This window comes from Lissotriton helveticus, chromosome 4_1 (assembly GCF_964261635.1).
Source record: "Lissotriton helveticus chromosome 4_1, aLisHel1.1, whole genome shotgun sequence".
Classification (NCBI taxonomy): Eukaryota; Metazoa; Chordata; class Amphibia; order Caudata; family Salamandridae; genus Lissotriton; species Lissotriton helveticus.
This window is the reverse complement of record NC_136063.1, coordinates 1,305,919,843-1,305,946,880: the sequence shown is the minus strand read 5'-3', so window position 1 is coordinate 1,305,946,880 and position 27,038 is coordinate 1,305,919,843. Positions and strand designations below refer to the sequence as shown.

Below are 27,038 nucleotides of genomic sequence, written 5' to 3'. Positions count from 1 at the left end.
CGGTTATGCTTAGATTTAATAAACAATAGCATTAATGATTGTTTCTCTATGTAATAAAGGATAACCCACTACAATAAAGTGATGTATGTAGAGTTTTGGGTTTGAGAACATATCTTTTGCATGTAGAAAAAAGTTAACATTTATGTTGGAAAATATTTTTAACTATTGCTGTGGCCTTTCTAGAGCAATTGACACCTCACTGATTAGACTTTCAATCTAGAGCTTCTAAGCACAAGTTATATCATCTGATGGCCTAATCACAACAATCATTCTCAGATTGAGCAACCTAGTTTTCTGCTGGAGAAGCTTTAAAGAATCCCCAGGCAGCTGGTCCACTAACTTTGGGTGCTTCTTTACAAGCGGATCCCACATGTAATGCCACCAGACTGAGATCCCTTTTTCTTACCATAAAGAAGCAGGTGCTAAATGGTGCTTGTGTTCTGTCACAGGCACTGAAACGACGTGGCTACAGGGTGCTCATAGAGATGAAATATTTCAAAGATGTAGAAACAGGCTTAGCAGGAAAATGTCTGCTGCAAAAATTGTTCCCTAGTACTCATCTCAAGAGCATATGGTTTTCCTTGCTGCTCGTGTATGTGATTGGTAGTGGAGTTGCAGAGTACCCGGTCTTTGTAATTAATCTAATGCACTCCCCTCCCCCTTTGAACATGTTTTTTCTGACCTAAGCAGTAGATGACTTAAAGGAGGAGGAAGCACATTGGAACTTTTTGCTATGAAACTGTTATAATTCTATTTATTAAATCTTCTGCCCAGATTGTGGATGCCTTATAATTCAATTATTTTGATGACATGTCCCTGACTAGGTATATAGAGTGGGACAAGGGTTGAGAGGGTAATCTACTGATTTGAATTTGAAGATCTCAAACATTGTGATGTTGAGAATTGTAACCCTAGAACCATTGGATTCTTAATAGGATTGTCGGGGAAGACAAGGGACAAAAAACAAACAGATAGTAAGGTTTTCAAATAAAGATATGTTAAATCACAAAAGGTTAACATAGCAGTAGTACTCAGTCTCTGTTATCTGTGCTCCCCTGCTCAGTATAGGTCAACGGTGGGCCATTGTAGCTACTCTTGTTAGCCAAACATGGTTTCTCGCAGCTCTCTACACAAAAGAAAGCCCAAGACAAATCACCAAATTCTAGAGCTTGTGTCCCCTCAAAATCAAGGCAATTACTTTTGACAATGATGACTCCGCTAGGGCTAGCTGATCTATGGAGGGAACGGGCGGGAGATCAATTGGGGGTTTCTTTGAAGAACCTAAAGTACAAACATAAGTCCAGAATAGATTATGCACTGTTTAGTTATTGTCTTAAAGACTTAGTCAAAGACATTCTATACTTGCCATCCCACCTCTCTGATCATTCGGCGATTGCCTTTAGTCTAATTGCCGCACAGCAACATCAGTACAGCTCATGGTCTTTTGACCGCACCATTTTATTGGAGGAAGATGAAATCAATTTTCTCCGTTCCGAGACCAAACACTTCCTCGAGGTAAATTTTAATTCAGCAAATATTTCCATTGTCTGGGATGCTCTGAAAGCCTTCTGGAGAGGCTATATCACTAATAGAGCCTGCCATAGAAGAAGAAAATTTAGGGATACCATCAAGGGTCTAGAAGTGGAAATGAATAGCATCGAGCATAAAGTAGGTGCTCACATAGATTCAAGGGAAGACCACGAAAAATTAGACTCCCTCAAAAAACAACTCGAAACCATTCTCCAAGAGAGAATCGCCCGAAGATGGGAAGTGAGTAAAATCTTTCACTTTGAATTTGGCGAAGCAGCAGGCAAGATACTCGCCTGGAAAATAAAAACAGACCAGGTGCGAAATTATATAAAAGAGATCATGGTAGAGGGTGAGACATCTCCCCGCCTATTCAACCTGAATATTGGCTCTCCCTACCTAAACTCTCAAATGATCAAAGATTAGGATTGGAGTTGGAAATTACTGATGAGGAAGTAAGTAAGGCCATTTCTCAGTCTATGCGAGGGAAGGCGGCCGGTCCAGACGGCTTACCAGGGGAGTTGTATCGCTCACTCAAAGAGGTCATCACTCCAATTTTGGTGAAAGTCTTTAACAACATTCTCCTGAATGGAGATGATCCCCCTAATTCATGGAGCGAGGGGACGGTAGTTCTGATTCTTAAACAAGGGAAAGATCCGACTGATTGTGGGTCCTACCGCCCAATTTCACTCCTCAACAACGATTACAAAATCTTTGCTGCCATCATGTCAAACAAGTTGGGGGGTGTAGGGGTGTAGCTGATACCATCATTCACCCAGATCAAAAGGGTTTTGTTAAAGGGCGCCAATTAGCGGACCTTACGTACAACCTGGTGGATGCTATCGACATTGCATCCACCTTTTCCCTCCCCTTGGCCGTCTTAACTCTTGATGCAACCAAAGCCTTTGACAGGGTAAACTGGGCATATCTGTCTGCGGTTATGAAAAAATTTAATCTAGGAGACAGATTTTGTCGAGTGATAGAACTCCTATATAAGGCCCCGACAGCTCGATTGTTAGTTAATAGTTCACTGACTGAGATATTTAAGATCACAAGGGGTACAAGACAGGGCTGCCCGCTTTCCCCTCTCCTTTTCAACCTCTATATCGAACCTTTTGCTCAGGTGCTAAGAGAAGACCTTAACATCCCTTCTTTTAAATTTGGAGGATGGGAAAGGTGGGTGGCCCTATATGCAGATGACATTCTCATATTGACAGCTGTCCTTGATCTAGCTTTTCCAACAGTTATCAAGAGGGCGGAGGAGTTCGATAAGGTTTCGGGCTATGAAATAAACGCCAATAAGATCGAAATCATGGCCTGGAACATAAGTAATTCACAATTTAATGTTGGTTCCACCTTGCGGTTTTTGGGGATCAGAATTACACAGGAGGTAGGGAGAATTCCTGAATACAATCTAGACCGGGTGTTTAAAGATTAACAAAAGCACCTGAAGTCTTGGGCCCACCTCCCCTTATCCATCTTGGGGAGGATCAGTCTAGTAAAGATGTCCATACTGCCCAAACTTACATTCCTCTTTAACTCCATCCCTTTGGCGTTTGACACTAAGCAAATGGAGAAATGTCAACGGGAATTAAACTCCTTCATTTGGAAATACAGTACCACTAGATTGGCGTGGAAAAAGCTCAGGCGGAGGAGGGAAAAAGGAGGGTTGGCATTACCAGACTTGCAATATTATGCATGGGCTTTTCAGCTCTCGCACTCGAGAATGCTCCTAAAATCACCCACTACTACACCGGGAGGAGAAATGTTTCGGGCTATGTTAAAGGGTGCTGATCTGCCAGCGAAGGCTTTATGTTCAAGTTTGGGGACCAGAAATTCTTACAAAAAATAAAATTAAAAACCCTCCAATCGCTAGCCAGAAGTTGGGCAACAATAGGAAGGAAAGTCGGACTTAGTTACTTTTCAAACTTTGCACCACTATGGGAATCACCATCTTGCTTCCAGGATAATTTGATTATTCCTGTGAGGGATTCGGGTATCTCAAAGTGGGGAGACCTGTTGGTAGGGGGTTCTTTGTTCTCCTGGGAAGATCTACGGGGAAAAGTAGGCCCTGGTCTATCTAGGTTCAAGTACATTCAGCTGAATAGTTGGGCCCAGGCACAGTCTAGACAGGGCATCCCTCTGGGGAAGGACGGCAACCTGGAAGAACTGTTAGTGGAGAGGCCTTGGGGTAGCAAGGAGGTCTAACTTTGGTATTTGGCAATCGAGGAAGAGGTAGATGGCGATTTCAAACTTGCCGACGAGTTATGGGGAGACCAGTTAGATATTCAGTGTGCGCAGGTTTGGATGGACTCATTCACTTTGTTGCATAAATTAGTGAAACCTGCCTGGCTGAAGCGAAACCACCTCTTTACAGTCCATCGGGCGTATCTTTCTCCCTTAAAGTTATCGAAATTTCAGCCGTGAAAAGTATGCAATAAATGTGGCCTTCCAGAAGCATCTGATGTGCACATGTTTAAAGATTGCACCTTTATCCGGCTTTTCTGGGATGAAGTGAAGAAGTCCCTGGATTCCATTTTGAAGGTTTCATTGATTATTAGTCTTCCTGTAATCATTTTCGGCCTCAACGACAACATCTCTGGTCATTCGAGGTCTCTCCTCTTTTACGCAATCCTCATGGCCAGAAGTCAAATTTGTAAGTTTTGGGTGGATTCCATCGCTCCAACACATTCAGGATGGCTGACTTCGCTGTATGAAATATCTAGGGTGGACTTGGCTAGATCCTGCAGTAAGAAAAAGCTTGCATTTTGGGATTTATTGGTACAATGGAAATAGGATGCCTGTTTTTTTTTGTTTTTTTTCCCGGGTCCTATGATTATGCCTTTTCTGCTCCAAGGATCAGTGTAACGGATTTTCCAAGCAAAAAACATGGTCCGACAGGTTGAAAAATACCACGGTGGAGTAAACTAGTCTACCCTCCATCTCCGGATGCTCCTTCCGCCAATCTACCAATCGTGTCTTGGTCCGAGTTATACAAAGACCCATGAACTTGTTCAGAAAAGATACGCAAGGTGGTCGGTGTTTTCTATAAGAGGGTTAAGGCAAATGAGGACAAAAAAAAAGAAAGCCCATAATAATTTTGTGATGTTCCATCCAATGACTATGCCTACATTTCATTAGGGGACAGGAGACAGTTGGCAGGTTGTTCTGTTTGTGGAATATGAATGAAAGAGGTGTATTGGCCATTGATACCTTTTACTCTGCTATTTTCTTCAACATAATGAATACGGTCATTCCTAACAGAATCAGGTAGCATCACAAGAACAGTCTCATCATTTCTAAAACTACTTCTGTATCTAAGGAACCTCATAGCATTGTGACTAGATAAATTGCCAGTCCACTTTTACTGAGTTTCAAGGCAGCAAACTTGTCTAATTCCCTCTCATAAAAACAATGATATCACCAAAGCCCTAACTGCCTTGAAAGAATGGAATCCCTTAGCCTTCTGAAACATTAACACTTTGTTGATACGCTTTCCTATGTACTCTCTGGGTTGATCAAATGCTTGCTCTGAAAATATGTGGCGACATTTAACATAGAGATTACAGATACGTTTTCATTGCTCCCCAATCACTCCTTCTCTGCCAAGATTTTGGGCATGGGTGTGACTAGGCAGCAGCAAGATAACATTGACTCAAATAAGTGTATGGCATGCAGTTGGAGTTTCACACTACAGGACAGGCATTTAATTGTGATTACAAAACAACTTAACTATGGGTCTGGACAAAATTCAACAGGGAGCACCAACTCTTTTGGATGTGTTAATGTTTGACGCCATTGATCGCAAGACTGCTATAGGTTTGGCTTTTCGAGACATGCATGCTTTAACACAATTCCAGCAGCAGATCTGGCAGAGATTAATATGTCCTTATTGAAATTGCTGGTCCAAGTAGTATACCCAAGAGCTTATTTTTTACCCACCTCTCTAATATTTAAATAGAATTGCTGATAAGTCATGCAATCTCTGATGGCTTATGTCGTCTGATTACAAAGGAATGAAGCAGCCTTAATAATCCCACAATTTTGCTCTCAAGTTTCTAGCCTGTGGGTGGCATGTCATGCATTGGCTAGACTGTAGACTCGAACCAGTGGCCTTGCACATGTGGCACCTTGCAATACCATGCTTCTATACCACCTTCTCTCATACACGTTTGCATACTTATGTTTTGTCCATTGGTATCTCTAATGCTGGTCTGTAGCTGCCTCTTTTTCAAATCAGGTTTCTCTTTTCTTCGGCATTCGAAATATGTTCAATAATGTTCCAGATTCATAGCATGCTAAAAGTGCCATAAGCAGTTTTCAGAAGATGATTCCTGCGTATTCTGGGTGTACTTTCTGGTGATCCACTGCATGCTAGCGCTTTAAGGGCAACTTTCATTGTGAGCTGTATCAAGAATCACCCATCCCTAGGTAATGTAAGAATTTATCTTGAAGAGATAAAAAGAATTGGTAAAAACTATGGCTCAGAAACTGGGTAAGGCTCATTCTCTTTATGGTAAATATAAGGCATATGCCTAGAGGTCATTATCACAGTCCAATTCCAACAGTTGTTTGGAAAACTGAAGGGTTTTGACAGGGGGTCCAGATAGCCTTCTTCCATCGGTATTTTTCACACCAATCCCACTCTCCTACAGTGAAAGGGACTTCACTGTAGCAGTGAAGTCCCCTACCCACTTGAGTAGGGCTACGTACTATGAGGTGAATACCACCTGTTCACCAAGCAAGGGGCTGAGCTGCAAGAGTAAGCAGGAAAATGTAAGATCCCCTTTGCTCCTGCATTGTCTCAGAACTTACCGATACGTTGAAATCATAACAGGAACTGCAGGGGATGCAATTCTATGACTTAAATCAATTTTTCCCAACACATTATCCATTTGAACACTTGTTTTGGTCAATGAATCCTCCTGCACATTGAAGAGAGATGAATTAATTACCCCACCTTCTACCACACTCCATCCCTCTTTTTACCTGTTTTAATAATTTTATTATACTTTATCAACATGGAAAGAAATAAAGAGCATTTCTATAAACACTTGAAAAAAAGCAATGGATTACAGCATATGTTTATTTGGAATACGTTATGGCAAGCTAGCGCTACAGGTATATATGTATACTATGAATTATGAGTCGCAGTCTGATATGGTCAAGTATAGTTCTGCTAGGAGGGATTATCTCAAAGATGCTTCTAACAGTGGGAGCTATAATTTGTCCTGTTTGTTCCATTGATTCGGAGCGAGAGGGTCTAGAGAGGATCCAGACCTAATAGATCTAAACAACATATTGAAGGCTTCTGTGGACATTGGGTCAAGACTATTCAACCTTGCTTTTGAAAAGTCAAGAGTCTGTGACATCATTCTGAAGATTGAGAAGCTCAGTGGGGGCACTCTTCGAGGGGATAGTACACGATGTGGAAATGTTTTTATTTGAAGAAGAGATCTCTAATTGCAGAGAGCTCTCAATATTATTAAAAGAAGCAAATAAATTGTCACATAACTCCTGTGACGGAGTTATATCTTGTTTAAGACAGTACAGATTTGCGAGGTCACGAAGTATGTAAAACATCTTTTTATCTTTACTGAAGGTGGCCGAAACTAGGCTGCAATATTAATCAGCTTTTGCTTTCCTATAGTCATTTAACCTCTTCCGTACTCGTGACGGAACCACCCCGTCACGAGCCACGGACGCGCTGTGCTGGTGACGGAGTGGTTCCGGCACGCCCGCCCCGCCCACGCTGTAGGAATTCCGCGCCTGCGCAGATGTTCTGTTGAGCGGGCGGGGCCGTGATGGAACCACTCCGTCGCAAGCACATCGCGCCCGTGGCTCGTGACGGAGTGGTTCCGTCACGAGCATGACGGCGCCGCGCGGACCCCCCTCCCCCCCAGCGCCGCAATTACCGCCGCTGCCAAGGGGTTAAAGCGGTCTTCAGGCGGAGGTTATCTTCATTTAGGTACTGTCTTCGCCATTTCCTTTCAAGTTGCCTACAGAGTAACTTAGTGTCCTTTAAAACCACGTTGTGCCAAGGGGCAGAGTAGCCTGAACGAGGTGTTTGAGCCATGAGGGGGTTCCGCTTATTAAGTACCCTTAAAAGTTTGCTCTCAACATTTTGACAATTAGTCTCTATAGAGTTTAAGGGATTAAGAGACTTTGAGAAGTCCAAGATAGGTCATGAACAAGACCCAAGAAATGTATGCCAAGCTCTTTTTTAGTTCCAGATAGAGCGGTATTCTTGTGATGAACCTCCATACACTGTTCAGCACACAGGGGTAATATCCTCTACTGATAACAATTCTTCTGGAGAAAATATAAGGTCAAGAGTATGACCACCCAAATGGGTGGGGCCTTGCACCAACTGGTGAAGACTGATGTTTTCACAGGAACTCTTTAAATTCTTATAAGCTGGGGATAAATCTCCCTCATGCCTGAAATGTAAGTTTCCTAACATGAAAAAATTGGAATGAGTCAATCATGTTAGTTACCGTGTCCAGAAAAGCTGGAAGAGATGAACTTGATGTATCCGATGGCCTATAACAAATGGCCCTGACATCATCCTTACCCTTTGACCCCTTCAGCCCAAAACCTAACAATTCAGCTCCTATGACCTTGTCTTTAGGGAAGATGAAAAAGTTCCATTTTGCATTATAAAGTATACCTATGCAACCCCCTTTCCTGATGGGTCGAGGTTTTTGGAAAAGTTTGAATCCATTTGGGCAAGCTCTCTCACGGTCAATTGCTGACTCATGGGTACTCCAAGTCTCAGTAATATAAAGAACATCGAATAATCCAGAGTCAAGCATTAAATTAATTTCTTATGCGTTTGTTTTGGGTATAGCTTGTCCCAGAGTGATGAGATGGGTTCCCACAAGCGTTTCAACAGCAGGTTTACCTCTGACACCCATCAATCACAATAAATTTTCAATCACAGATGTCCCTTTTATTGACTCTGTGGTTTCATGCTGTATACTTCTTTTTATCTTCGTCAAAGTAACTTTTTAACATTGAAGTGTCCCTTCACCAAGTACATTAAGAACTCATCTGTATATCATGGTAAGCATCACACTACTACATAACACATATATACATGACAAAAATGTTTCTAAACAGCGAGAAACGTTATTGGGACATTCATACATACTAAACAATGGAAAAACGTTATTGAAACATTAATACACAGAAAAAATTATTGTAGGTTTGATTTTCCCATACATTGTAATTGTAATTAAATTCACTTTCAACATTACTGTGGGTTACTACACTTGTGTCTGGGGAATCGCCTGTGTCTATGTATTGTCCCCAAATCATTAAGAGTCCTACTTTTGCACGTGCCAGAACTAAATCCCACTTTGTTCTAGGCACATTTCTATATTTAGGGTCCTGTTCGGGGCCAGAGACTGTTTTAGACTAGCTCTGGGAGTCCAATCAATCCGGCTCTACTGGCTGAATCAAACAGCGTTCCTTGGTGTCTTCTTTAGCTCTGGACCACTAAGCAATGCTACAAGCAGCATTGCTGGAAGTCCAAGCGGAGGGGCGCAGACGGGCTTGCCTTTGGCGTGCCGGCGACACGGTCGTGACAGCCTGCTGCTTATATAGTCTCCAAATACTAGAACGTAAGTGGCAGAAAATTGTGGACCCACTCTTACTGATGGGAACTGCCTCTCTAAAGGTGTGCATAACTCCGTCTGTCTTAATAATAGGTGTTAAGAAGCCATACAAATTACCCTGAAGTTCTCTAGGGACTAGGGACTTATACTGCTGGTTGGGCTGTGTAGCAGGAAAAGTCTCAACAAACGCTATCATGTGGTCTTGTCACTGAAGTTTTTGGGGAGAACAAACTGCAACTGCAAGGTATTCTCCTTTAGGAATGTCATGTTCGAGGCATGTGGGCTGCTGAATTCATATCTGTGCATAGATCGCCGCCTAGTGTTGGGTCCGGATGATTGCACATTGTTGTCCTGGAAGAGTCTTCGAAGTATCACGAGATAGGTGGCTCCTCCCTCGGACTACAGTGCGCATGGGCATCCTCTCCATCCTCAGATTGTTTTTCTCCGCCATTGGGTTCGGATGTACTTTCCTACTCTCCAAGTTCGGAATCAAGAAAAACTTTACAAAAGGCCAAAAGGCCTTAGATCCGTATTGTTATTGGTATTGTTCAGCGCTCGGTGCCGATACACTTTTACAGCTTTGTTGCACTCCGGTCGTCGAATCGGGCCGTGAGGCCTTCTCGACGTTACGTGGACCGACCGTCGATGGAACGAAGTCCATTCAAGTTCTGCCCTAGTGCAACTCGAAGTTCCCGCACACCGACAAGCATCCAGTGTGCAATAAATGCCTATCTCCAGATCACAATGAAGATAGTTGCCTAGCCTGTGCCCAGTTCCGATCAAAAAAGACTATTCGTAATCGACGGGCGGCAAGGCAAGAAATGCAACGATCGGCGCCAGAGCCCGATAACATCTTCGATGACTAAGAAGATCTAGCGAGCGCCGAAGACTCTGATCAAGGCGACAGACAATACTCGGAGCCCGACTCCGAATATTACCCCGAAGAAGGAGACCTGATTGTCGATCTCGAGGCCTATGATCAAGACATCGTAGCAGTTGAAGACGACTCCGATGACGACGAGGGGCGAACCGTGAGTACACCGCCCCATATAGACACTACACCTCTATCAGAGACTCAGGTCGAGGCATCGCCAGCAGGCCTTAGCCGAGATCAACCTCCTTGTTCTACAGCCCCGCTATACCGCCCGGCTAAGAACATATCAAAAGAGCCCTCTGAGACACATCACAAGACATCGGTTCCATCGAAACCGAAACTGATCGACAATACAGTCTTCGGACCGAATTACGTCGAACCGAACGTATCGAAGCCGAAGGGCGTCGAACCAAGGGCCGCAGTACCGTTACAACCTTCGAAAACAAAGACCGTCGAGTCGACATCGAAGAGCAAGCCAGTAGAGTCGAGCTCGAAGTCGAAGGCCGTCGAGTCAACCTCGAAGCCAAAACACATCGATTCGACACAAAAACAAAAGCACGTCGAATCGACCCCCAAAAAGCACGTCGAATCGAGCAAATCAGCCTCAGGTATCGACAAGGGGAAAAAAACAGTCGACGACAGAACAAGGCCTACACCCAAAACTACCGTCGACCCGAAAGCGAAGGTGGACGAAAAGAAAACGGTCGAGCCGAAGCCCATCGAACAGAAAAAGGGCATCGAGCCGAAACAGCAGGCTCCAAAACAATATTAAGATACTGCCGAACCGACAAGCAGGTTGTGAAGCCAGCCAAGGACGTTAAACCAACAAAACCGGTTGACAAACGCCCTAAACCAATCCAACCACCTAAAACGGTCGAAGCCACAAAAAGCCTCGAGCCAAAAACACAAAAAGAAAAGGTTACAGCACCAAAAACGAAAACTGTGGAAGAGGAACTTCTTCACCCAGACCCCTCCACAGAGAACCAGTCAAAAATCTACATTGACCCAAAAACTGGAAAAGTGACTGTTTATACCAAAAAGAAAAGGCCTCTACCAACTGAAGACCTTTCTAGGATCCCCCTAAAGAAGAAAAGAGACTGTGCTACCGCTCCTATATTCTTTGAACCTATCACTCCTGCTATGTCTACTACTCCTTATGCCCCAACCTCACCTGCACGCTCTGACTACACCCCTGATGAAGATCAGGACGCAGATGTAGGTTTTGGGTATCCACAAAGCCCTCTTTCAGAGCCAAACCCACAGCCATAGGGTGGAGTTGGGGAACCGGACACTAAAGGGGCTCTGCCCATTACAGACCCTGCAGTATACCCTACTAAGCCATCACCCACAGAGGATACAGTAGCATTTAATTCACTACTAGATAGAGCAGCAAACTACCACAATGTAGAGATGCACTCTGATGCTGTTGAGGAAGACTTCCTCTTTGATACACTGACAACATCTGAGAGACACGTTAAGACACTCCCAATGTTAAAAGGGGTATTAAAACATGCAAGTGACATTTTTAAAGACACCGCTAGGGCACGGGTCATAAACCCTACAATTGAGAAAAAATACAGGGCTGCACCTACAGATCCTACATACATCAAAGGGCAGCTACCCCTAGATTCCTTAGTGGTATCCAACGCACGTAAGCGTGCAAACTCACAAACTACTGGTGAGGCCGCACCACCAGACAAGGAGTCTAAAATCTTTGAGGCATCAGGCAAAAGAGTGGCGGCTCAGGCAGCAAACTCCTGAAGACTAGCCAATACACAGGCCTTGCTAGCCAGGTATGATGGAGTGCACTACGACAGTTTGGTAGAAATTCTCCAACACTTACCTGATCCATACAAACAGCAGGCAGATGAACTTATACAAGAGGGAAAGCTCATCACCAATGCATCCATTAAATGTGCCCTAGACGCGGCAGACACAGCTGCCAGATCCATCAATACAAGCGTGCTGCTAAGGCGCCATGCATGGCTTCGTATATCAGGCTTTAAGAATGAAGTCCAATCTACAATTCTTAATCAGCCAATCAACCCAGACTTTTTATTTGGTCCAGCAGTTGATTCAATTCTGGACAAAATGAAAAATGATGCAGAGACTGCAAAGTCTATGGGAGCTCTTCAGTCCCAACAACACCGGGGCTCCTGTCGTCGCTCCAATTATAGAGGAGGAGCACGAGGAACATCACAGCAATCCTCCAACTACAAGACTAACACACAATCCACATATAACAAAAACACCAGCAGGGGTGGTTATAGAGGAAACAATACCAAGGGTAGAGGTCGCGGAGGCAATGCAAATAGATCCTCCACTAACACAAAGCAGTGACTTCTTGACACTACCCCCAGACCACATAACTCCAGTCGGGGGAAGAATACAACAATTTCTGCCAGTCTGGTTAAATATCACCACAGACAAATGGGTCAGGCAAATTATCCAGCATGGCTATTGCCTAGAACTCACCTCAACTCCACCCAACATACCACCCGTGCACCGTCCCATGTCATAGGAACATATAACGCTACTTCAGCAAGAGGTCATCAGTATGCTGCAAAAGGGGGCCATAGAACCAGTCCCACTGCAACATCAGGGAACAGGAGTATACTCCCTATACTTCCTAATTCCAAAGAAGGACGGGTCTCTCAGACCAATACTGGACCTCAGGCCCCCTCAACCTGTACATTTTGTCGGAGCATTTTCACATGCTCACTCTCCAGCAAGTCTTACCACTGCTTCGCCAGGGAAACTTCCTAGCAACCTTAGACCTCAAAGATGCATACTTTCATATACCAATACACCCTGCTCACAGAAAGTATTTGAGGTTCACCATTCAAGGGCAACACTACCAATTCAAGGTCCTGCCAATTGGGGTGACAACAGCTCCAAGAGTGTTCACCAAATGTCTAGCTACAGTGGCAGCACATCTCAGAAGGCAACACATCCATGTGTTCCCTTATCTAGACGACTGGCTAATACACGCGCCAACAGCCCAGCAATGTGCCGACAACATGTCAAAGACCATACACCTACTGCACAGTTTAGGATTCTCACTAAACTACCCAAAGTCACACCTACAACCCTCCCACGTCCAACAGTACCTGGGAGCAGCAATAGATACACTGTCAGCAAAAGCATATCCCAACACAGCACGGGTCTAGGGAATGCAGACGCTGATACAAAAGTTCAGACCCCAACACTCACTACCAGCTCGAGTGTTTATGCAGTTAATAGGCATGATGGCCTCGTGCATATTCATAGTCCCTCACGCCAGACTACATATGCGTCCGCTACAAGAATGCCTAGCAAGGCAGTGGAACCAGGCTCACAGGCAATTAAAAGACCTAGTGTTGGTGACCAGTCGGGCATACAACTCTCTGCATTGGTGGAATCCACAAAACCTTTGCAAAGGGCGACTGTTCCAAGAGCCTGTCCCACAAATAGTCTTAACAGCGGACGCATCCCTACTAGGATGGGGAGCCCATGTCCAACACTACACAGTACAGGGACTCTGGACTATACAGCAAAAGAAAATGCATATCAACCTTCTAGAGTTGATGGCCATCTTTCTAGCACTAAAAGCTTTCACGAAACACTTGCGCAACAAAGCTGTGTTGATCCGGACGGACAACATGACAGCTATGTATTACATTCAGAAACAGGGAGGAACACACTCGCCACAGCTGTCGCACCTAGCTCAAGCAATGTGGAAATGGGCCATTCAGAGGAACATTTTCCTCATGGCGGAGCACCCCCCAGGCAAGGACAATCAAGTAGCCGACCTGCTCAGCAGGCACAGCCATCAGATGCACAAATGGGAAATTCACCCCAAAGTGCTCCAACCATTCTTCCGGAAGTGGAGACACCCGGAAATAGATCTGTTTGCCACAAGCGAAAACGCAAAATGCCAGTACTTTGCCGCCAGGTTCCCACATCCGCAGTCGCAGGGCAATGCGATATGGATGAACTGGTCAGGCAAATTTGCGTACGCTTTTCCCCCAGCTCCATTAATACCGCTGGTGGCACGCAAAATGCGCCAACATTCTCTGACGCTAATTCTAGTTGCTCCCATGTGGCCGAGGCATCCATGGTACACAACGTTCCTAGAACTATCAGTGGTGCCTCATCAAAGACTGCGACTTACACCCAGTCTTCTAATTCAGAACCATGGCGAAATCCAACACCCAGATCCGCAACAGCTGAACCTAGCGATCTGGCTCCGGATATCCTAGAATTTGGATACCTCAACTTGCCTCCAGACTGCATGAATATTATCAAAGAGGCGAGGAAACCCACTACCAGAGCATGCTATGCAGCAAAGTGGAAACGTTTCGTCATTTACTGTAATAACAATGACATTAACCCACTTGATGCTTCCACTCAAAACATCATTTGCTACCTATTGCACCTCCAACGGTGCAATTTAGCCTTCTCTTCCATCAGAATACACCTAGCTGCGTTAGCAGCATATCTACAAAACAGGCAACACCTTTCACTATTTAGGGTGCCAGCAATTAAAGCGTTTATGGAAGGACTTAAACGCGTAATTCCTCCAAGACACCCACCTTCACCAGTCTGGAATCTAAACGTTGTCTTAACCAGACTAATGGGACCACCTTTTGAACCACTGCACTCATGCGAACTACAATTTCTTACTTGGAAAGTGGCTTTCCTTATTGCCATTACTTCGCTTCGAAGAGTTAGTGAGCTGCAAGCCCTAACTATTCAAGAGCCATTCATTCAAGTGCATGCAAATAGAGTAGTTCTGAGAACAAACCCTAAATTCATGCCAAAGGTGGTATCCCATTTCCATATAAATCAAACTATAGAACTGCCAGTGTTCTTTCATAACCCACAAACAGTAGCTGAAAGGGCCTTGCATACCCTAGATGTCAAAAGAGCTCTGCTATATTACATAGACAGAACTAAAACATTTCGAAAGACAAAACAATTGTTTGTTGCCTTCTCACCACAACAGAAGGGTAACCCTATTTCAAAAGCAGGTATAGCCAGATGGATAGTTAAGTGCATCCAAATATGTTATTTAAAGGCAAAACGCACCTTAACAGTCCCCCCTAGAGCGCATTCCACACGCAAGCTAGGGGCATCTATGGCTTTCCTAGGAAATAATCCTTTACACGAAATTTGTAGAGCAGCCACATGGTCAACCACACATACATTTACAAAACACTATTGTGTAGATGTACAATCAAAACAGCAAGCTGCTGTAGGACAGCCTGTTCTCAAAACTCTTTTCCAAACTGCTGCAGCTGGCACAGGTAGCCACCGCTAAGGGAGATACTGCTATACATTCTATGCACAGATATGAATTCAGCAGCCCACATGCCTCGAACGGAATATGCTACTTACCAGTATGCATCTGTTCTTGGCATGTAGGGCTGCTGACATTCATATTGCCCACCTACCTCCCCGGTGCCTGTAGCAGCTGCAGCATTCACCCTTTGCATGGACATCTCTTACTGTACTATACTCCATCTCTGCCACAATGACGAAAAACAATCTGAGGTTGGAGAGGATGCCCATGCGCACTGTAGTCCGAGGGAGGAGCCACCTATCTCGTGATACTTCGAAGACTCTTCCAGGACAACAATGTGCAATCATCCGGACCCAACACTAGGCGGCGATCTATGCACAGATATGAATGTCAGCAGTCCTACATGCCAAGAACAGATGCATACTGGTAAGTAGCATATTCCTTAATAATCATAAGCACTGGACACTCCCACGCACCTGCACGGCTCCATGAGCACTTTTTTCAAAGCCCTTTTGTGTAGTATCATCTTACTTCGGAAAGGCCAAGAAGTACATGTGACATGAAAGTATAGTCAACATGAAAACAGGCTATTTTCCTGATTCCATTAAAGTACCTTAAAAAATGGAAGAACTTACATAAGCCTTAAAGTCGCTAAATGAAAGAGAAGTTACATTTAAAAAAACTCTTTAACAAACTCTTTTCATTTTCTTTTAAAGTGAGTTATAAAGAAAGCTAAGGAAATTTAAATGCATATGCTGCATATGCTGCAGCAATGTTAGAAAGACAATGGAACAGTTTGGGGAGAGCAGAGAGCCTGCAGGCATGCAGTGCCAGTGGTATTTGGAGCATGCTCATAGCCACAAGAGGACGTGGTGAGCAATCAATAGCTGCAGGCCGCCTAAAGTGACACTACCAGCTTCAGGAGTTCACGAGTGCTCAAACATCGAGGCGCGAGCAACATCAATTGGTGGCCCGTGGTGCCAGAGGCTGTGGATGGCCGGGGTGGTTGTTCCCCAGCCTAGTGGACACCCCCTTTCCTTTGGCATCAGAAGCCAAGGATGATCCCCCAATCCGTCATTGGCAAACCAGTGCGGGATGGTACTGATAAGTCCCTGCAGTGTCCATGGGAGAACGTGTTAAGCAGAGTGCTACTGGGTGAAGCCAAAGGGGCAAGGATGCATTAGGGGTGGCTGGTCTACTGGCCTGAGCCCACTGGCGGTCCTTGGTTTTGCCCCAGTAAACAGGTGCCCAGAGTTAATCTTGTTTGTTCTAGACAACATACTGTTAATCATTCCACAACATATAACTAATCATTTATTCAACTGAGCTTACACCGATTGGCAGTGTCAAAAAGATCAATAAGAAATTTAGAAGCCAACTTGACAGGAAACCTGGCATCAGACACCCCATCTCGCTCACCCATATAAAGATCAAAAGGAATTACAATATAAACGTCTGCAAGCGTCCAACAGTCAAACCGCTTCGAAAGAGAGATGTGGACTCGCAGCTCCTAGTTGCTACAGCCTCATTTAAAAAAAATTAAAGGATGCTGAAAGGCATGTGTGAAGGAAAATTTCAACACCCTTTCAGAAGCAGCTAGGATTTGATGTTGTATCTAAATCCTTGTGTGCCACAAGAATCAAGAAATACTATAAACTTTAACCTCCTCCAGAGTCTGCCCCGGAGCCTGGCCAAGTTCTTAAGGCTTTTTGCCCCCAGCAGAACAGGCACAAGTAACTTGAGTGATGGCTCTGTAGCTGAATCAACATAGGAAATGCACGAGAAGGTCATTATGAAAAGGGCAGAAGATTGGGTCATGGACGAGAGACTGATGGAGTCAACTATTCTATGCAAAACCTTAATTGAAAACAAAGAAATATAGCAGTCCATGAGTGTTACTAAACCATCATGTTTGAGCAACTCTGAAATTGCTCAGCCTCAAAGACTACCGCGTTCTATTTCATTATCTCCAACAGGCGTCATCGGAAGTGGCAAAAGGGAAGCAGGTAATGCCTCACCAGACCTTGACTCAAATAATGTGTGGGAATGTGGGGGACCAGCAGAACACCTCCATGAGCACCTGTTTGATTAGCAAGGGAGCTGCAACGCAAGTGCGGACTATGATGATCCTCTGGTTGTGGCCCCAGTCAATCTGCTAAAACCTGTCCCCACCCCTCTGACAAATATCCCGGGCTTTATGCTATATTGGAAAAAAGAATGCAAGCATCCTGTCCATTGTAACACCTCAACCAGAAGGTTAATTCCAGTGAAGAGAGAAATGGAATATGGAGCCCGTTCTGATTCGATTTGGACAAAGTAGCAGAGTGGCTCCTTGGAGCAAAAGAGCAAGGAAAGTGCAGTGGCTCAGAGGGCAAGGCAAAGGAGCTACTTTTGTCACAAATTCTTAATCCAGTTGTGACCCCAACAAAAGCTCTCCACATAATGACACCTGTAACAATAGGTCCCTCCATGCAAATTAATAATGAAGAGGATCCGTTCTTAACGTGCTGCCTTGCTATGGAGAAAAGCTCTCATGGCAATAGACCAAGCAGCATTGGATTCACATAGCCGTATTGGATATTCTAATATTGGTACTCAAACCCTTGCAAACCACACAATGGCCATTGACTCCAAAACTAAACTCACTAACTGTTAATGCTAAAAAAATCAATGAAAGTTAAAGAGGAGATCTCGTTTTCACTCTTTTGCTCTCCCCTTGCAAATCCGAAAGGCTGGTTAGTGTGTATTTCTCCTAAGTTCCTCCTTTTCACCTATGTTATTTAACATCTATGTCTGTCATTCTTGGATCAAAGTAGAATGTTCATATGCTTTGCGTGATGGAAATTATGTTTAGTTTATTATCCGGTGGGAAAATGAGGCTGAATTTAAGGGACTTAAGGCAATGGATGGGCTACAATTTTGTTGTGCTCAGTTTTAAACAGTTTAGCTGTTGTTGTGCCATCTCCCACATCTGCTTTAAAAGTAAAATCTCTAGGGGTTTGGTTGACCAGGATGTGTCTCAGAAGATACAGTCAAAATCAATAGTTAGTTCTTGCTTCCAAGTCGTGCGTCTGCTCAGAAATATTCCCCTTTTTCTTCCAGAGACATTCCTTAGTGATATTTGCTTATGTCCTGTCTAAAGCTTATTGTAACTGCTTAAATTTGAGCTTGCCTGCATTCCTTGTGGCTAATCTGCACCATGCACAGAAGTTTACAATCAGGACTGCTCAATGCCTCCAAAAATGTGATAACTTGTCAAAGGCCCAAAATAACTATACTGGCTGGCAGTGAAGCACAGAGTGCACTTTAAATGTTTTTGCAGCAGCAGACAGGAGTTATGTTTTTTTTTACTGACGAGATCATCAGTGTTAAATCTAGTTCTTAGTTGCTAGTTTATGCAAGTCATCCCTGCTATCTCATTGCTATAAAAGCTTCAAGAAATAAAATAGCATTGTGGGCACTTGTATAACCTATTTCTTCTGTATAATTTTCTTACTCTGGCTCTTGCAGTCCTGGGTATTACTGCAGGCTTGGGTATTTTTACTTAATGTTCCCACCTCTTTGTCTTGGAACTATGTGGCTGGCCTCAGTCAAAAATAACAAATTGCTTTGATTTTGGATGATCTCATTAGCATGCGGCTTCTCCGCTGTATGTGTCTTCACATATTTAGCATAAAATCAAAGATGATTGATGGGTCATGATATGTCAGGTGTTCACCTTATGGTATGTTGTGTTCTGCTCCTTGGTGATCACTTGCTGGAGAATTACTGTTACCTGCCGAAGAATAGTCGGCCAAGTGCATACCTAATAGCTTTTTCCTAAGCCCTCTACTAAGCAAAGCCTAGTTGTGACAAGGTGGGTATCTAATGCTCCGTATCCTACTCCTCGTCCTTCAACATCTGCCTAGACAGATGTCAGAGAGGATACATTGATCATAGACCTGATCTTCCACCCTCACCTCAGGTTCTTACACACACTCTTAGGTAGTTTATCTACTACAAGGTCCAGCATAATACATTACTGAGATGAAAAAACAGGAAGAGGTGGAGGCACAAGTAAAAAATTTAAAAGGTGGCAGTGACATACCAGTCTTCGAAAGTGAAATGTATACGGAAGTCAAGGGAGTACTGAATATACTCCATACAGTATTTGATGTGAAGGCCGAGAAAATCCCACACGTGAGAGCCAGTGTTGATGGTAGTAACTATAGCATTACCCTAGCCAAAATAATATATATAGTCTCACTGTTCATACATCTTGTAAAATTGTAAGATGTTTCAATATTAGGTTGGTGTTAAAATGGCAAAAATATGCAATGGATTGTTGTGATGATATCAATCGTTTCCTTTAACAGCAGGGGGCGAGTTAACAGTCTCGTTGACCGATGGGAGCCTGGCCACTCTTGAAGGTATCCAGTTACAGCTTGCAGCCAACCTGGTGGGGCAGAATGTTCAGATTTCTGGAATTGATGCTTCCAGTATCAACAACATCACACTGCAGGTAAAATGTCTCCTATTTATGAAGCTTTGGAAAGCAAAAGTTATCTTGTATGTGATCACTGCACTATTTGCTCTTTTTGTTTGCCTTGCTTTTCAGATCGATCCCAGTATTTTACAACAGACACTGCAGAACAGCAGCCTGCTTTCTCATCAGCTCACTGGTGATTCTAATACATCTCACCAGAGCAGCTCCCTCCAGATAGCAGAGAGTGCAATACCAGCGAGTATGGTTCTTCAGCCGATGACTGGCTTGTCATTGCAAACTGCAGGATCACCCTCCACCAACTTGATAATACGGTCTCTGGGGGACAGCAGTTCAATATTAACATCTAGTAATACAGGTAAGATGTGGTAACAAACTTCCTTGTCATAAAAGTTCTGCCTTCAAAACTTCTTAAACAGCAGATGCTACATTTAAAAATGACAGCTTGAAGGTTACATCTGTATTTAGTTTTTTTTCTTTGCTTTCTTTTTTAGCTGTTCATGTGTTTTTGCAACTGTACAGGTTTCCTAGAAGAGCAACTGCATAAGGCAAAGGCACATACACAGAAGAGAAAATGTTGTTAAAAACATTACTGCTCAAAGCAAATTGATTCATCACTATTGTAGAAATGGTTTCTGATCTCTTTGTACAGAAATAACTCTGAAGTTTTACACAAATAGTGTACCTCTAGCTTTGCCTTCAGCAAAATGAATACAATGGAAATGAAAGCCCATATGCCTCTGTTTACAATTACTTTTTTATGTGCACATTATCATTCAAAGAATGAAGTATCCGCACAACGCATGGCTTTTTTTCGGTCTTATCTTACTTTTCACTTCTTAGAACCTTATTCTTTGTAAAGGAACTGATGTCATCAACTTACAGAAAAGTCTATCCTAACTTGTCCAACATTAGATCAGTTATATATCTTCACATACTTGAATAATTTCCACTTATCAAGAAGCCTGTAATCCTAGGTAATCATTTCAGACAACAGTAAGCCATATTAACGTGCCTGCCTACAAAATATAGTGTTAATTTATTAGCACATTCAACTCATAAAAAAGCTGTACATATTTCAGCCAATTAGGTTAACGTGCCCTGAAATCTACTCTTTTAAAAGCTACTGTAGTGCCAATGTGTGTCTCACATTGGTGTCTCCATTGAGAACTCTGGAGTCTGGTTTGATTTCCTAGAGTAGCTTGGCAAGACAATCAACACTATTCCCATTTTATGAAGGGGAGAGGCTAATGCAAAACCTGAATGCAGTCCTGGCAGTGGCTTCACATGTGCAAAAGTAATACAGGGACCCAGAGAATATCACTGTCTTTATCAGAGGTCACCTTAACATGTATTGTTGTGTTAAGTGTTAGCCTAACACCGCTCTTGGTATCCACCTTCACTATATACTATGTATCCATATCATGAGTTCAGGAAAACTGACACTATTGAAAAGAGAGCCACTACGATTCCAGCTGATAAATCAAGGCGACAAATACCTTTGTTTACCTCAGGAGGTGTGACAGGCATATGTTGGCAGCCATCTTCTCCTACCTGAACCTAGTACCTCACCCAGAGGAAGAAATAGACGTTAAAACTGTTTGGAGGAAAGGAGAATGCACCTTGTCAGTGGACGAGCATGGTAAGAACAGTGTCAGCATCACATTTTGGCAACTTTCAGGAGCTGCAGTCTTCCATTGCCAGTGATATTGTGGATAATATATTCTTCTACCCTGAAATCCTAAATGGAGTGCTTGACAGACCTTGAATGAGGAGACGCTATTTCGCCGATATATAGATGAAACACTACAATTTATTAAATCTGATTTTGAGACAACACTGCTTAAGAGTACCGCTGCTTTGTCACCTGTAGTCCTTTCTCAGCATATGAGGGCAGAGCCAAGAAAGCCTTGAACGGAGGGTTTAGTTTTACCAGCAATAGCCTGAAAATACCCATTGACATTCAAGGACTCAGCAGAGAACGGTATACTCCAAACAGTCAACAAGAAGTGATAGTTCCCATTCTGAAGTACAGAATCTCCAGGAAGAGAGCTTGACCCATTTTCTGCACCTGCCCCTGATTTCTTAGTTAGCACTTCGGATCTCCCTGTAGGCAGGAGGAGCTCTGCTTAATTGCTGCAGAGGCTGTTGATTGAAATGGATTGCTGGGTTCAAGTTTTAGTCCACATTGCCCGGCTCTGAAATTTGTTGATACAACATCTCGGTCGATAGGGGAGGCCTGGATATTCAAACATGGAGCTTTGGTTGCAGCTACAATGGGTGAACCACAGGATGGGCAAAAGCCACCTACATGGCACTGCCAAGTTGCATGCCCCCTGGGGGTTGGAATGATCTTACAGCTAGTCCAGCTCCACAAGGCCCAAGACTCCCCTTCTCCCCCATGCTTCTTCAAGACTGTGTACTATTGCTTCCTGCAAGGCTTACGTATCACCACCCAGACCAACCGTTGCACTCCTGCTATACCCTTTCTCGGCTGCATGAGAACCAGAGGATTTCTAACATCTGCAATTTGCAACACTGGCACTCCCAAGTGTATGATGACTATGGGTGACCCTCTTTCAGAATAGAAATCGTTTACTGTGCCAGTTGAATATTCACAGGGGACTATCTCTAATCAATCATATGCTGGTCCACATCCTGCAACATGTACTAGCATTCTCAGATACAGTCTCCAAGATAAGGAAGAGACAGAAATGAAGAGAGGTTTCCATGCCAATGAGTGGGAGATGATGCTGGCCCAGCCGGCCACCTTTTCTAGAAATGCAATGTTCAGACTCATCCAATTTTACATCTTGCGTAGAGCATACTTCTCTACCCCTAAGATAAGTGAGTTTTTCTTTGTGATGAAGGCCTGTTGTCATGACAGGCACTAATTTACTCTACATACAATAGTCCTGTCTCCACTTGACTCAATATTAGACACTAGTTACCTTTCAACTCACCCAGGTAACTTGGGTTATCACTTTACATACTTAGTAAGTCACTCGTCTGAAATTACTGGTGTTGAAGCACTCTCAATTAGCTGGGGCCCTGCTAAAGGAACATTGCCTATCAATTACTAAACCCATTGTTTCTGTTGTCAAAATGTACACCACTAAAATCATTCCCGCTATCCTGTACGGGGCAGAGATATGGGGTGCGTGCAATCTGTATCAGTTAGCACAGGCCGAGAACAAATTCCTGAGTTCAATTGTGGGCCTCCCCAAATCAACTCCTCTGATCCCCCTCCTGCTAGACCTCGGTTGCCAGCTAATCGAGGATATTGCCCGGTTTAGGATGCTGGCGTTTTGGAGAAGACTCTGGATTACTCCCGAACTTCTCTTATTCGCCAGGGGCTTGATTGGAGTCAGGGGGTTGGATAGGGCAAATAAAATCGCATGGTTAAGCAGTATCAAATCCCTGCTCACCAGGATGGGGATGAGAGACTTGTGGGAGTGCCCTGAAACTGTGTAATTCCCATCCAAAACGGTCTTTAAAGCAGCATATTGGAACCTCATTAAAACTGAGCGGTTCATCTTTAACCAGAGCCTACTGTGAATTTAAAGTTGAATCTTCTATGGAAAGCTATTGGGATCTAATAACCAAACCCAGAGATCGCAAGCTTTACCATCAGTTCCGTGTCGAGACACTTCCAACAAGGAAATTTACTTGTAAATCGTCTCTTGGTTCAAGTGCCATGTGTCCGTTCTGTCCAGAAGATATTAACCACCTCCGTTCTGTTCTGAAGATATTAACCACCTCCTTTATGTTTGTCCTGCCTACCAGCTCCCCCGAAGTACGTGGCTTAAACCTATATTTAGATCTATGGGCACCTGTTTTGCAATGGTCGCCAAAAGGCTATTAAAAACAGGCTGTAATGAGATTGCTGTTATTGGGGTGTCCAAATTCCTGAGCTGGGCATGGGCTATCCGGAAAAAAGAGTGGGCTCTTTGAGCTAAATAAGTTATTGTATTAATTGGCTTGGTTGAGTATTTTTTAAAGGCATCGCCTTTTTGTCTTTTACATAAAAAGTCTTGTGATTGTACTAGATTTAATCTGTTCTTAGTATTGGTTTTAATGTAACCCTGTTATTTATATTTTTAACTATGGTTCTTTTACCTGACAGTTTTATGATGAATTTTGAGCTTTGTATACTTTTTTTGTAATCTTATCTTCTGTCTTTTATGATGAATAATCGAAATAAAGAATTTTTTTAATTGAATTGAAGTCACTCATCCTCCCTCTTCGACTGCATGGCACCAATCATTGATGATCTGGGCCAAGAAAGAAAGGACCACTCTGACGGCGGAAGAAGCCATTGTCCTCTAGAAACATCCCAGCTCTCAGGGATGGGACAAGTTGCTACATTGCTTCCAGACAGTAACCAAAGATGACTTCCTTCCTTCCAGATGTAACTTTCTCTAAGACATATTCCATGCTTGTGGATGGCACTTGAAGTAATGTAATCTTTCCAAATTGCCCAAACCCCAACCTGAGATTCCTGCCTTTGCATGCCTACCTTTGTGGCACCCATGCCTTTCCCAACAGGCATTATCCAGTTGCCCCTCTGGTGATAAATGTGGCATTGGCTGCGGCACCACCGACTAACATCTACCTCTGCAAAGTACTGGACACTTTGAGACGCCTCTACCAACCTGCCCTACAATACTATTCATTAACAGCCTGCTATATTTGTTCTTTTTTTAAGTTTAGAAAGCTTTATTGAAGTAATAACCAAAGTAAAACATCAGTACATATTATATGATGAGGGGTGGAGATGTTAGTGTAAACTTAACAATAAGGTAAAAGATTAATCACACCTCAGTTGAAAGATCTATACAAAGTCAAAGGCATTTTTAAGATTATAAGAAGGGGGAGAAGAGAAGAGCTGGAAAAGAGAGGGAGAGAAGATGGAAAAGGAGAAGAAAAGAGTATAATACCAGAAGAAAAACAATTTTGTAACGGTGAATAAATACAGGAACAAAAACACAATAAAATGCATATACAAGCTTAATTATTTAACCTGGAAAGAAAAGAAGTTAAAAGCAACCACAGCAAATCCTTTTTGATCAACAAAGTAGTAGAGTTAGTGAAAGCACGGTGCATTCTGTGATGGTGACAAAATAAATTTCACCAAGCTTGAAACTAAATTTTTGAAGTGTCCTTCCAATTTGTAGTAATAATTTGGAGAGTAATAGCAAAAAATAGATCGATACATTTACCCACAATACCATGAACATCCCAAGATGAAGAGCAACTGCCCAAAAATACATGTGAAATCTCAAAAGGAACATTAGTCGATAAAATAGCATTCAGTTTTAACCAATCTTGAGACCAAAGAGATTTAACTAGGGGGCAATGGAAAAACATGTGAATGAAATCACTATTATTATGAGGACAAGACCAACACTTCGGGGAGTCTATTAACTTAAATTTGTACATGTCACAAGGGGTGAGAAAAAGTAGGTTATAAAAATGATATAAGGTCGGAGTAGTGCTAGCGGAGCGTGAGGAAGTGTGAATTTTTGACCACAGGGAGTCCCAAGTGTGCAGGGGCAGTACTTGGGCTGGATCTTTTTCCCATACAAGCTCTAATTTGGATTTGGTCCTTATTTTCAAAGAGTGGGATAATATTTTGTATATGGTAGAAGCTTTAAATTTAGTAGAGAAGTCAATGGAGGTAGGGAGAGTTTGATGGGAATAGTTGTGGGAGAACCCTGAAGAGAGAGGCGAGTAAGAGATTTCTTGAGTAGAGGATAGTGAAGGGCAGGAGAAGAGGAAATATTATAGGAGGTTTGGAGATCTGTAAAATCCATAAAAGATCCATCTTTCATTAAATATTGCGGTGTACTATTACCCATGTCAATCCATTCTTTCCAAAATAAAGAACGTTTGTTAATCTTAATGGATTTGTGATACCAAATTGGGGTGCGTAAAAAAAAGGATCGGCAGAGGGTAAGTATGATTGAAGCAGAGAGGTAGTTATTGCTTTGAAATGAGTAAAAATAGGAGAGGATAAGCGTTTCGGGGGTTGGGACAAGCAGGCAGCTGAGATAAAAGACAAAGGAGAATACTTGGCTTGTTCCAACGAGCTCCATGCTGTTAAAGGCAGATTCAAGTTCTCAAATAGAGAAGTCCAGATTTGCTTTAGAGTGAAAGCAGAATGGTAACTTCGAATATTAGGAAAATTGACACCACCCAACTCCTTGGAGGACTGAAGGCGAGCCAATGAAATTCTGGGTTTGCGATTGTTCCAAAGAAACTTGTAGAGAGAACTATTGATACCACGAAAAAAAGAGTGGGGAAGAGAAATAGGAAGCATGGTCGAATACAAATTTATAATAGGAAGAAGCATCATTTTAATGGTAGCCAGTCTACCCCACCATGAAAGAAATAACGGAGACCAACCATCAATCAGAACAGACATTTTCTTAAGGATTTCTGCAAGATTAATTTTGATAGTTTACTGGCTGTTGTTAGCATAAAGGATACCAAGACATTTGATATGTTTAGAGGTCCACTCAAAACCTGTATTTGTAAACATGGAAGGAGCTATATTTGTTCTTGTTGTTTAGTTGTTTTTTCGTTTTTTCTTTCTCACTGCATTCCTGCTTTACCTCTGCCGTCTTCCAGCTAGTGGGCACTCTAAGCTAAGCATGTATCCTTTATTGTTCTCTAAATCTCATGTATCATGTATCCATGTCTAGCTTGATGATTTAACCATTTGCGTACTGTAATGAGTGTTGCTAATGCACCTACAATGTTACCGTTTTGATGTTTATTTAATAACCAAATCCAATAAAGACATTATAAAAAGAGATAAACAACATCTGGGTCTACTGAAGAAGTAAAACCACTAACATATTAACTCCTCCAGGCCAAAATCTTCTCCATGCTGAGGAATGGACTCTAGAGCTGATCACTAGATCCTAGCTGGGAAACAAAAACCTTACACTAAATCAAGGTTTTTCCTCGTACGAAGGTTTTCAGCAGGCCGACTCCTTTCCTAGCCTTAAAGTAGCTAAATAAATTCCTCAAAAAGCAGGTTGTTTTGCTTGGTGACATTGCAATAAGTCCTATTACTCTTTTTCAAAGGAGAACTTCTAATATAGTTGTATCTTCAGGATGCTAACTTTCTTATCTCTAGCCTTGACAAGCATCAAATGTATCTGAGCTCCATTGTGTCCAGTCTTCATTCCATGTTCAAAGTTCCTTGCTCTTGATCCATAGTCCACCCCAAGCATCTTCATA

General features: G+C 43.0%; 1 protein-coding gene across 5 annotated transcripts in view; it reads left to right on the top strand.

Moving 5' to 3' along the window:
• ZNF236 (zinc finger protein 236) overlaps positions 1-27,038 on the top strand; it is a 1,196,152-nt gene that overhangs the window by 828,079 nt on the left and 341,035 nt on the right. For all 5 annotated transcript variants that reach the window (XM_078687874.1, XM_078687872.1, XM_078687873.1 and 2 more), the window contains exons 23-24: positions 19,660-19,805; positions 19,902-20,145. In XM_078687874.1, coding sequence (XP_078544000.1) covers positions 19,660-19,805; positions 19,902-20,145 — 390 coding nt within the window. The remainder of the gene's footprint in view (positions 1-19,659; positions 19,806-19,901; positions 20,146-27,038) is intronic.